This window comes from Sturnus vulgaris, chromosome 2 (genome assembly GCF_052056855.1).
Source record: "Sturnus vulgaris isolate bStuVul1 chromosome 2, bStuVul1.hap1, whole genome shotgun sequence".
NCBI classification, from domain to species: Eukaryota; Metazoa; Chordata; class Aves; order Passeriformes; family Sturnidae; genus Sturnus; species Sturnus vulgaris.
The window spans coordinates 46075959-46088320 of record NC_142244.1 but is presented as its reverse complement, the minus strand read 5'-3'; the positions used below and the strand labels follow the sequence as shown (position 1 = coordinate 46088320).

Below are 12362 nucleotides of genomic sequence, written 5' to 3'. Positions count from 1 at the left end.
ATTCTTATGTTGTCATATTTATATATGTAATTTTATGCATTTTAATTTGCTATTAATCATATGTCATTGCAGACTGTAAAGCTGGGGAACACTGAAATCCCTTGTGAATATTGATTATATTAACTGTGCCTGTGTATATAGGCAGTTCAGACACTGCCTTGAGATTATTAAAGGTTATTGTCTGCAAACAGCATGACTTCTGTCCCCTGTTATACTTCAGGTATAAAAGTCACTAACCACTCTGTTTTTCCCAAACTAAAAGCCTAGAAGTAATCTAAACAATGAGAAGTTCAGTGATCTGCTGGGATATTACCAATGTTATATAAAGCATACTGAATACCCATTAAAATAAAGGGCCTGTGGTGCCCTCAGGAAAGAAATAACTGACCATCATTTCTGTTCAAATTCAAGATAAATTTTAAGGTGTGTGACTAGTTGAGTGACGTATAATTCCATATGATGTCAATGTAGTGAAGAAACTATATTGTTAATTTCTATATTAATTTATTTTGAACTCTGGATATTTGTAATTCCCATAGAGCTGATATATGCTTCTTTTTATTCTGTTACATCTTAATACAAACATTTGATTAATTTTATAGCTACTATGATGTGGGGATTATAATAATAATAAAAGTGTATCTTCCTTGAAATAAGACAGAGGAAAATGCTTAGTAACCATCTCAAAAATATTTTTTGTAGGTTATACTTAAAACTGTAAATAACAAACTGAAACAGGATTTGATACAAATTTCCATTACTGGGATTTTTTCATCCCTTCAGCAATGCCAGCCTTATCACCTCTGTAAATGAAAACCTTTTGAATTTATGTGATAGAAACTTGAAGTGACATTGTGAGATATCACAGAGCTGTCCCATCTACTAGCTATGTAGACTGCTTTTAAGAGGCAGGATTCTTTTAAAGATGGATGAGTGTAGGTAGGAGCTTAAAATGAAAAGGCTTTGTTCTCCTTTGCAGGCAACAAAAAAGAGGTATTAATTATTTCTTTGTATCTTGTGGCAGTGCCCAATGCCTATAATGAGAAAAGTATTTTGGCTAAAAAACCTGCAAAACTCACACTCTGGCTTTGCCAGCTATTAAAAGTGTAATCTGACTGCAAGGCTTTACATTGTGGATGGAAAGCCAAACAAGTGACTCTGAGTCCCAGTATCTTATTCTTTAGGCAGCTGGGGAGAGCTGGATGCTTTACAGAGGGAGTGAACAGAGGGGCTGTAGGAGTGGAAGCCTCATTTGTAGCCAGGTCAGCAATGGAAGGGATGCAGCCATGCCTGGGTGCATTCACACAGTGGTCAGGATGTGACCTGCAAGGGTCTGGGAAATTGTAATTGAGACTGGCTGCCAGTGGGGAAAAGGAAACAGGCCCACTGGGATAACTGGCTGGGACAGCAAGCTGAATGAATGAGGACTTTAAAAATGATTTCTAGGGTTATTCCCAACCACCACAGTAACCTATGCATAGGTATCTAGTGAAAAAGCTTCCCTCCCTGTTTGGAAAAATACTGGGCAAATAGAGGAAAAAGGGAAAATGTGCCACAGTAACAATACTATGTTGTTGATATCAGTGTCTCATTGTCCTATAGGTCTGAAGTTTGAGGAAATGCAAGAAAAGTTTGGGGAGGAATTCTTCAATATCTGCTTTGACGAGAATGAAAGAGTTCTTCGAGCTGTAGGTGGGACCCTTCAAGACTTCTTCAATGGCTTTGATGCTTTGCTGGAGCATATTAGAACTTCATTTGGAAGACAGGCCACCCTGGAATCTCCTTCTTTCCTATGCAAAGAACTCCCTGATGGCAATCTCATGCTTCATTATTTTCACCCACATCAGATTGTGGGATTTGCAATGACAGGAATGATAAAAGCAGCAGCAAAGAAGATTTACCGCTTGGACGTAGAAGTAGAACAGGTCACAAATGATAAGTTGTGTTCAGAGGGGACAAACCCAGGTAACTGCAGTTGTTTGACTTTCCTTATCAAAGAACATGAAAATGCAAATACCACAAAAGCACTTCCACCTGGAACTTCCCAGTCCCCCTTAGACCTGAGGATTAGTATCAGCACCTTCTGCAGAGCTTTCCCCTTTCACCTGATGTTTGATCCAAACATGCTGGTTCTCCAGCTTGGAGAAGGTCTTAGGAAGCAGCTCAGATGTGACACTCATAAAACCCTGAAATTCCAAGACTGCTTTGACATAGTCTCTCCTAAAATCAGTGCCACATTTGAACGAGTTCTCCTGAGGTTATCTACACCCTTTGTCATTCGGACCAAACTTGAGGATTCTGACTCTGAAAGTAAAGATAAGGTAAGAATCTTAATTTGGAAATGAATGTGCTTATATGTGTGTTGTGGGAAAGGATTTTTTGCTCAGAAGAAAAGCAGCCCAAGTCCTGTGTACTCTGGAAAGCTCACTCATGCCTTGCAAACAAGGGCTAAGTGATACTTCCCAGCCAAGTGAATATTTTCCTGGATTATGTATATGATTTGCCTGTGAAGTTGTAGCAAATCATGACATTTCCATTCAGAAAATTCTGTCCCATGGGTTTGAACAGTACAGCTTGAATAAAAGGGTGAGGAAATTTACAAAATACCTGTATCTAATCCTAAGTTTCACTCCAGCTATATTATGATAAGAATAGCTTTTAAGCCATTTACTAGGGACTGGCTTTAAGTATTTATTCTGAAAGATCCTCACTGCAGGTTTCTCATTGCCACTTTACTATATCTTATTTCCCTCTTTTGGAATGCTGCTTTCCTATAGGTTTCTTCTTACCTCTCACCCTGCACTCAAGCAAGCCAGAGCTGCAAGTGGTACTCAATATCACTTATGCCTGTTTTATTGTGTTCCAGTCATTCAAATAGGCACTTGTCCTCCTACACTGCCTCTTTCCTCAGTGTTTTAGGAGAGAGCTACCTCAACCAGTGAGCCCTATGTTGAATTCAGTGCATTGAGCTGAGTAAGCTGAGAACATGTCTTTAGTGTGGAGTTCTCCAATGGTTGGATGGAATTTTTCTCAATGCCTATCCTTGAATTACAGGAAGGCTTTTTGATGTGAAGTAGGGTTCTAGGTTTTATGCACCAAAGTACTTGTCTTAATGCTAACATCAAAACTTGCTCAAAGGCTTGAAAGTCCATGTGGTTGCCTTGGAAATACTGCTGCCCTAAGTGGAACTGGATGATCTTTAAGGTCCTTTCCGACCCAAAGCATTCTGTGGTTCTATGATTCTATGACCATTCAAAATGTAGTTACTTCCTGCAGCAGCAATATTTCTAGCTTCTCTTTGGCACTCTACTTGGGCACCAAAAATTATATGTCTGGTGCATTCTCCTCTGGAAACAACATGTTTCCCCAAGAGAAACAAACTAGTGCTTTTCATTTTGTATTAGTTGAAGTGATTCAACCTTCTTAAAACCAAAAGGGAGTTTATTTATCAGAATCTGTCCTCAGTGTCACCCTAGCCTTTAATTACTAGAAGGAAATGAGGTGTGAAAGGGGTGGAGGTGTTGGCTCTGAGCTGCCCTATGACACATTTGTTTCTCCTTTGCAAGAGTCTGGTTTCCTGATACTTCATACAGAAAGCACCTATCCCTCTCAGAAACCTTCCCCTCTCCCAGGACAGTCCCAGCTCTTCAACTGTCTTCTGCTCTTCATGAACCTGCTGTAAATCCCTCTGAAGAGGAAGAAGGTTTAGGTAGGGGAAGGAGACTTTCAAAGCCTTTTTCCCTATTTAAGTTAAACACTCAAAATATTTTCTTACCTGGACAGGTTTCATATACTTGTGGCTTGCTTTTCAGGAGAAATGGCAGGCTGGCTGGAGGCAGGATTTTAGATAAGGCAGAACTAACACCAGACAAGCAGATGGAAGGGGATGGCAGCAAAGGAAATCCTTTGCCTGACAGCAATTAGGAGGAAAAATTATATATTGAAGAGTAAGGTGTGAATAAGAGGCAAAAAGGTGATGGTGAGGTGCAGGGGAGCTGTTGTGCTGCAGGCACAAAAAAACTTTAAAAAAACTTTTAAAAAGTTTTGCTTGAGAATAGTTGAAAAAAGCTCAGCATATGATGCATTTTGCTAGATATTGCCTTTAAAATAATTTAAATAAAAAAAGAAGTTGCACAGATTCATAGGATGTGGTTGACTTGCTTGCATAGATTTTGAGAGGAGGGACATAGCAATACAGTTTATGTCATGCTCAAGTCCTTTCTGGATAAAAAAAGTAGACTGAGCCTTGGGAACTGCATGCTGTATTTTTTTCCCATAGCTATGCCACTCATTTAGCTCATTTTGGAATTCTTTTCAATTTGCCAGCACTTGTTTGGAAGTTGAATATTGGGCAGGTAGATCAGTAGCTGCAAGCATGACCTGCTTAAAAGTTGCCGGTAACTGACTTAGACATTTCCCTATTTCTCTGCCACACACCTCTATTCAGTTCATAATGGAATTGCATCCCACTTACAGCTATTTCTCTTAAAAAAATATAAAAAATCTGACTCTGCAATAACTGACACTTTTCAGGCTTGGTTACCTTAAATGGCAGCTGTAGGCATGTGACTCAGACAACTCTGCTGCAGTGCTGGAGCTGTTCAGAGGTCTTATTGCATTAAAAAAAATTAAAAATTCGAAGGCTTTGCAATGAACAGAGGACGTTCCAGCCTCACTTTAAAAAATGTTTAAATTTTTTTTTTCAATGCATAAATCATATATTTTTTTCGGACTGGCAGTGAAAAAGGCAGAATAAGAAAACAGTTTTCATTTAGTCCTGACACCAGCTCTGTGTTCAGATGACAGTAAGTTTTCCCATGCAACTAAATGCTTATTATTGGGTTTTTTCTTATGGTATAGTACTACCCAGATGTTGAAGGGCCCTATTGCTCTACTTCTTATACAAACATTCTGTTGTTTTTCACATTTCACTTTAATTTTTTTTAAAAATTTATTTTGTGTGTGTTTAACTAGAGACCTCTAGCATCCAGTCAGATTTTCCAAATTTTGAGTGTTGTCCCAAGATAACAAGGTTACAATGTAACAAGGTCACAATGTTTGCTGTTTACCCTCTTTAAGGAAACTCATTCTATACCTCTCTATTGGAGCAATTATTTATTGCAACAATAAAAAATAAATTTATTGTGATAATTAACCATTTGGGATTGATGTCTTATGGCTTCACACATGGTTAATACAACTGTACTTCACAGAAGTTCAGTGAATGTTAGTGGAGTCACAAATGGGCTAAGAAATTACATTAAGAGGGCTAAGTCTGAACTCGTGTGATGCTCTGAAATCCATGTCAAGCCCACTCACTGAGGTGCAGGTGCTGGCATGTGAGGGAGCTGATAAGCCAGCAGTGAGGTGTGCAGGCAGGTGTCCCCCACCCTTTCCTTTCCACCCTGTCCACCCTTTCCAGACCAGGCAGGGCTGGAAGCTCCCAACAGGTACATCTGACTGTACTAATGAACAAGGCTGTCTGTGACATGACATAAATACTCCTCTCCTTGACAGTATAGTGAGGTGGCTGGAGCTGCTTCAATTTTTAGCTGAATGGGAGCACAAGGAATGACTCTCCTGCTTTCACTCTTCTGGCACATTCTCCTCACATGCCCCCCATGCCACGAGTGCTGGGCAGGTGGAGAGGAGATGGGGCTGCCCTCGCCGGGACCCCCTGTCCCTGAGACCTCGCTCCAGAGCCAGCCCTCCTGGTGCACGAATTGGCAGGGTGAGCCCTGCCAGCACTTCTGGTGCCCACCAGTTCGTGGCACCACATTTGTGAAACTGGGTTTCAGGTTCCCTGCCATATGCTGTGCAGCTGTGTTTTCCTTGTGTTGCTGCTCTTCAGCTCAGACTAACAGCTCCTTTCCACATTTGAAATAAATCAGTTTTTGTAAGGATACTCATTGGCTTCGACTTAGGCCTCTGAGCACTTTAGAAATTGTCTAAGAATAAAGCTGGCACCTAAAATTGCATTACTGGAGATGTCCAGACTTTTTTTTTCTGATGGAATGTATTTTCTTTGAATATTTTATTAAAATCATAACTTCCCAGTTTATAGTTCAGCAAAATGTGTTCTGGCAAAAATATTACTTTGATTTATATATGTGAGTTAATGTTTTTTCCCAGTAATTTTAGACATAAAATACTTTTTTTAAGGAAAAAAAACCTTACAAAATATAATACAACATTCAAAATATGAAACACTGGGTTTGACAAAAATAGCCCTCTGAAATTTTTATATTGGAAGAAATTCCAAATGCCACATATCATTCAAATTTATGAGTGGCATGAAGCTGTGACAGGGGAGGTTTACGTTGGATATTAGGAAAAGGTTCTTCACCCAGAGGGTGTTTGGGCAGTGGAACAGCTCCCCAGGGCAGTGGTCACAGCACCAGCCTGGCAGAGTTCAAGAAGCACTCATACAACACTCTGAGGCACATGGTGTGACTCTTGGGACTGTCCTGTGCAGGGCCAGGAGTTGGACTTTGATGATCCTTGTGGGTCCCTTCCAACTCAGCACATTCAATGATTCAGTGATGAAAAGTCCATGCAGACCAGCACGCTGACTCTCACAGTGACCAGCACACAATCCCTAATGAAACAGATAAGACAAAGTTTAAGCCTGCAGCGTTCTTGTCTGTGAAACACTCTCCTCACTTTTAGCTCTCATGGGATGAAAGCATCACCTCTTGCAGTTGTATCCAGGATGTGGCACAGGATAACCCCCTCAGGACCAAGCCTCCGTAATTTTCTCTAGCACCTTTTGAACCAGGAGAAGTTCATACTGACAGCTTCTGTGGCATCGTGTGGACATAAGGTCTACTGTTTATTAGAAATTGTGAATGTGAGACCCCTCTGGCAACTTTCAGCCAGGGGTGGACATTGAGTATGGAGTAAAACAGCTGGCAAAGAAGCCTGCTTGCTCCTTGCTTCAGCAAAGTGCTTTCCCAGTCTGTTTTCCCAAGTGTGCTCATTGATCTTAGAAACTGTAAAAATGTAATGCTTTTTAAGTGCTGGAACTGCTGTCTCCCTTTTTATACTGAGAGTCAATTCTTTATCTCCTTCTTCTGTATTTTTAGTCTGGACCAACTGAATGAAACAAGCAGTCCTGACACTAGCAGATTAATTTGAAATCCACTGGATACAATCTTGTGTTTTGCTTTTGCTCTGTAACTGTTTTTCCTCCTCCCCTAATAAAATTACAATGAAATGGCCTGAAAGTCATTCCGGCATAAGGGACATCTGTCACTTATGTTCTAGGAATTCTAATTTTTTCCTAGAGCTGATTTATTCATAGTCAGTCAGCTTTTGACACTAAGCTCCCGTTGCTTTGCAGGCTCTTGGAGCTCTTGGAATCAAATTTGTGTCTTCTGTTTCTGCTAATGCTAACATCCCACCCATTTGCTTGTCAAAATGTGTATGGACTTCAGTGGTTTTTCAAGATGAATTGGATTGGCTGTCTTGACCACTGCTAGAAATTGTGCTGGGTTTTGAGAAACAATAGATGACATGACTTATCTCACAAGAGTTGTGCATTGGAGAACTTTAATAACATTGTGAAATGGGCCCAGAATTTTTAGCATTTCTACTTTAAGACAAGCCAATGAAAATGCCATTTTGAAAGTGTTTTCAGTGATAAGACTGAAAAAGTGAAGCAATCTAAAGTTAAGATATTTCCTTCTCATTTACATTAGCTGAAAAACAAAGAAGCTGTTTGGAAATTGTTTTGTCAAGTTAAGTGGCTATTAAAACAATATGACTCTGTGGTAAACTCTTCCCTCTTATGATTTGTATCATGTTTTGATAAGGAAGCATGAAAATGTCCATACTTCTCTATCTGCTGCAAAACTTTTGAATCAATATCAAATTACAAACTTTTACAAATTTATAAACTACATTATGTCATAACTGGAACAAAATGCATTTCATTAATTTTTACATTACAAAATGGGAATACTTAGACATAACTCAGTTTGATTTTCAGGAATGCATTTTTTCCTACCTCTTTTTTTTCCACTGACTAAAATTAGGCATTGCTTATTCACAATACATTTTCATGCTTTTCCTCATTTGCTTATCTGAATTCTTGAGTGACTGTGCTTTTCATGGCATCTAATCTGAATGGGTGTGATGTCAGTAAAAAGCCCTTTTCCTTGGGATGGTTGAATTAAAGACACATTCATTCACTCTCTGCCTTACTCCTTCCTGTCCTGGCACCTCCTGCTTGACAGTGCATGAAGTCAGGCTAAGGTTTTATTGATGTGTCTCTTTGCAGAGGCTGAATGGCCTTAGAAGGAAGGGGAGCAGCTGGAGTGTCTCCCTGTGGATGGAGTGGGCTTTGTGCAAGAGCATGGGTGGAAGTCAGAGCCTGTGAGAACACCTGGGTGTGCCTCTGAGCATAAACATTGGGTTTATTGCTCTGAGGGGCAGTGAATGCAAGTGCTGGCACTGCTTGTGTTGGCACCTTTCAGTTGTCAGGCCACTTCAACCCAGCAGTTGCCACACCTCCTGCTAACCCTACTCCCACAGCATGCTCCAAGCCTGAAGGCAAGCCTGAGTTAGCCTAGGTCGCTTGCAGACCTGTCCTGCATAGCAAAAGAGCCCACACAAAAGAGGAAGCTCATCACTTTCTCCCTCCACCTTAAATTTTGTCCTCAAACCTCAAATTGGGACCATGGGATTCCCTTCCTGTTTGGTTTTGAGTGCAGCTTAGTAGTTTTGGACCAGTTTTCTACTACTTAGCTTGTTTCCTCCAGTCACGTCTCATAAACATCTAGTCTTTTGAATTTAAATTGTAGTTGACAGCATGGTTTGACTCTAAACATTAATTTATTCATGTTTGTTGGACATGCAACTTGTCGTGGATTTTTCATGCTTTATTTCCATGGAAGCAAAGCTCTGGAGTTTTGGGACTGTCTATGAAACAAAAACTTTGCTGATGTTTTGCTGGGCCATGGACCCAGATGGAATAGGCAGTTAACAGAAAATTACTTTGCCTGAGTCTTGTACCAGCATATGAGCTGTTTATATTCTGGGAATGTAACTGAACCAGACATTGTAGATTTTGTAGGTCATAAAACTCTAATCAAGGGGAATACTACTATGAAATAACACTTAGCTGATTTTGCATTAGGAATAATTAGCAGTAGTATGAAAGAGTGAGATAATAGTGATTTGCAAAAGTCAGGACTCCAAGGCAGGTGCTGATTTGCTGATACCTAGGCAGGTGCAGTGTTTCTGTTATCTCTGGGCAGTACTGGAGATACGTTGGAGTAGGTAACATTTTGCTGACTTTTACCAAGGATGTGTGATACTCACCCTGCTCTACTCCAGGGTCTGGCCAGAGACTGACAGTGTCAGTGACAGCAGATCACCTATAGTCAGGCAGGTGGCCCATGCCAGTGGTGCTCATCATTGTTTCAGCATGTGTTTTGCAAGGATGAAATGGTTGAGGAGTCCAGAGTACTCACTGAGAAAGGATGAGCCTTTCCTTTGCAATTCCTGACAGAGGAACAGTTCCAGTGTACAGCCCAGCCAAGCAGACCCAGTGGTTGGATAACTGGATTTGCTGCTCTGGAAATACTCCTTTGCCACTTGAGGATTTTATAGGCATGCTATGGTAGAAGTTATCTCACTAAGTGATATATTAGATGTACAAGTTACATAAAGCACAAAAGTAGTGCTTAGAAGGAATGCAGGAATGAGCCCAGGTACTTCTGCCTCTGCTAGGCAATCAGAAAGGAAAAAAAAAACAAATTGAACATTTGTAATGTGCTGTTGTGAGGATTCCCCAAATTCTGTAGTTTGTTTCATTATTCATTTTTGTTAAATATGCTTCTTATAACCATATGTATTCACATTCTCTCCAGCTAGAATATCTAAGACACATTTCCTTTAAAACAGCATGTCGTACCCCCTCATATCGTCATGATTAAAGAGAGTAAAATGACTTAACCCATAAAATAATATTTATATTATTTGTTCCTGTCACTAACCTTTGGCTTTTATAAGTGAGGACTTAGACTGAGTATCTGAGAAAAGAATTAAATGTTCTTTTTCCACAGACATGGGACAAGCATGCAAGATATTCCTAACACATAATTTTCCTCTTAAAGAATAAAATTTTTCCTCTTTGCAGATTGCAAACAAATAATAAATTTAGTACTTCAACACCTCAGAAAGATGTAAACATTTTAAAATTTTGACCTAGATGAAGACATATTGAAATATTATTTTCAACATTTTGATCAATGTAGTTTCTTTCTGCCTCGTGAGTTTTATGTATATTAGGCTTTATTCTTTTTCTTTCTTTCTTCTTGCTCACACTGGACAGCAGCTTTTTCTCTGTAATGATTCTCATTCTGCTGTGGGTTCACTGGAAGAGCAGCATTTATGCCATGGTAACAGGAATAAAAACATATATCATTTTCATTTTCACATTACCTTTCTTTTTCTTTGACACTTCAGACCTTTATTCTTTTTTTCCCTTTCTTAGAAGGGGCAGTTATGAAGTTATTGTGTGATCTTCATAAAAACAATTACAGCTATTATTTTCTCTATCTATCTGACAGCATCTTTGTAGGAATATTCCAGTGGAGTGGCTTTAGTGGATTGCTGTCAACACTGGAGTTGGTAGGATCTCATCATACCATGTCTCAGTACTTCAGTCGTGTACTTCCCTCCTCAAATGTTGAACTAGTAGCTTTAAAAGTGTCTGTTCTGATGAAAATGGAGGTCAAAAGGATCCTGCTTGAGACAGTACAGATAATATGTTGAAGTGTTTAAAAAAAGATGGCTTACATTGACAGGTTGCAAAGATAACTGCCTCTGAAAATCATAAAATAAAACTTAGAGCATAAAAATATTTGGCCTGTGATGTGTTTGGAGGAGTTTGAAGAATGACCCCAAATTTGGAAACAGTTTATTAAAAAATCAATTTCTAAAGCAGGTATTTTAGTGGTCAAAGATATTCAAACAGAGATAACTTCCAAGTCCTCATTCATGGCTGTTGAAGGGCAGATATGCCTGTTCCCAAAACAGAAGGGGAGTCAATGGCTGGAGGAGGAAAGTCAAACAGGGCAGGCTCCTTTTTTGTCCTGTATGTGCTGGGGCAGGCCCTCTCAGCCCCTGAGCACAGGGTGCTGTGCTGCCTCTGTTCGAGCAGGGAATTTCAGTGGTTGTCACACATGGGCTGCAGGATGCACAGTCACCACTGTGGATCAGGGGTCACAGTTACTTCCCTCTTTCCACTGATGCCAAGGGTCTTTGCAGCTTCAGTTCTCCTTCTGATCCCACCCCCCAGAAGGGATGTTGCATTATTTCTATTGTCAAGTAGCTTCTCCCTGTCAGGACAACCTTGCTTACAAAGGCATGACACTAAAACTGATCTCATACAATACAGCACAGGCCGATTTCTTGTATTAAAGTAACAGTTTCCAGTGAATGCTAAATTAATTATATTTTAAATGTTTAACTTAAAAGAATTGTTAATTTTTTAATAAAACTGTTGGTATTTTCTGCTTGGTTACCTTAAAGGCACCCAGCAGAGGGAACGTTTGAATGGATTAACAGAGCCTGGGGATTGTTTTGGCTGTGCTTGCTGTGGCTCAGTCCTTTGCTGTGCAGACTTTTGGATGACTCCCCTGTGAAAGTACATTCTACTTCCATGGATATTGCACCTGGTAGAAGTCAGGCAAAAGTAATGAAGAGCTCCTGTATTCTCAGAATTCTGTTACTGCCAGTGGAGGAGAACTACTAAGAAAAGAACAGATGAGGCTGTGTTAATTCCAGCTCCACTGAGACCCAAGGGGAAAAATACCAGTGCTTGGCAGCTATTAAAGGAGATACTTCATAATGAAAGAATTTTGATTTTTCAGCTTCACTGAATTGTATTTAGTTTTTCATTTTAAAGGAAAAAATTGCTATAAAAATATTGTCTACAGCAGTGATGTGAGTGCCGTGCAGACAAGCAGTGTTGTTTAATTTTCATGTGAAAGAAGCATGGAACATATCATTAAAAGGGCATCAAATTTTCTCACTCATCTCAAGAGGACTGCTGATTCAGTCTATTTCCTCTTTGCTCAGGAAGGCTTCAAATTCAGTTATTGGATAACTTCTGTTCTGTGTCTTGAACATTCAGTTTCTGGCATTTGTTCCTGGGAATAGGAGCATAAAATAACAGAGAATATTTTCTGTCAGCCAAAAATGCAGAAACATCTGAGAGGTTTCCTAGCTGTGTTCAGCAGCATCAGAGGGTCCTGAAGGGCTTTTGGAACCATTTTGGATGATGGGGAACTCCACAGAGAATTCCAAGGACGTGGGAATAACACTAACAAATACATAAACAGTGTTTAAAA

The 12362-nt window shown here is 39.8% G+C and overlaps 1 protein-coding gene across 1 annotated transcript in view; it reads left to right on the top strand.

The window, feature by feature from the left end:
* GUCY1A2 (guanylate cyclase 1 soluble subunit alpha 2) overlaps nucleotides 1-12362 on the top strand; it is a 150698-nt gene that overhangs the window by 25447 nt on the left and 112889 nt on the right. The window contains exon 4 of the mRNA XM_014877624.2: nucleotides 1603-2321. Coding sequence (XP_014733110.1) covers nucleotides 1603-2321 — 719 coding nt within the window. The remainder of the gene's footprint in view (nucleotides 1-1602; nucleotides 2322-12362) is intronic.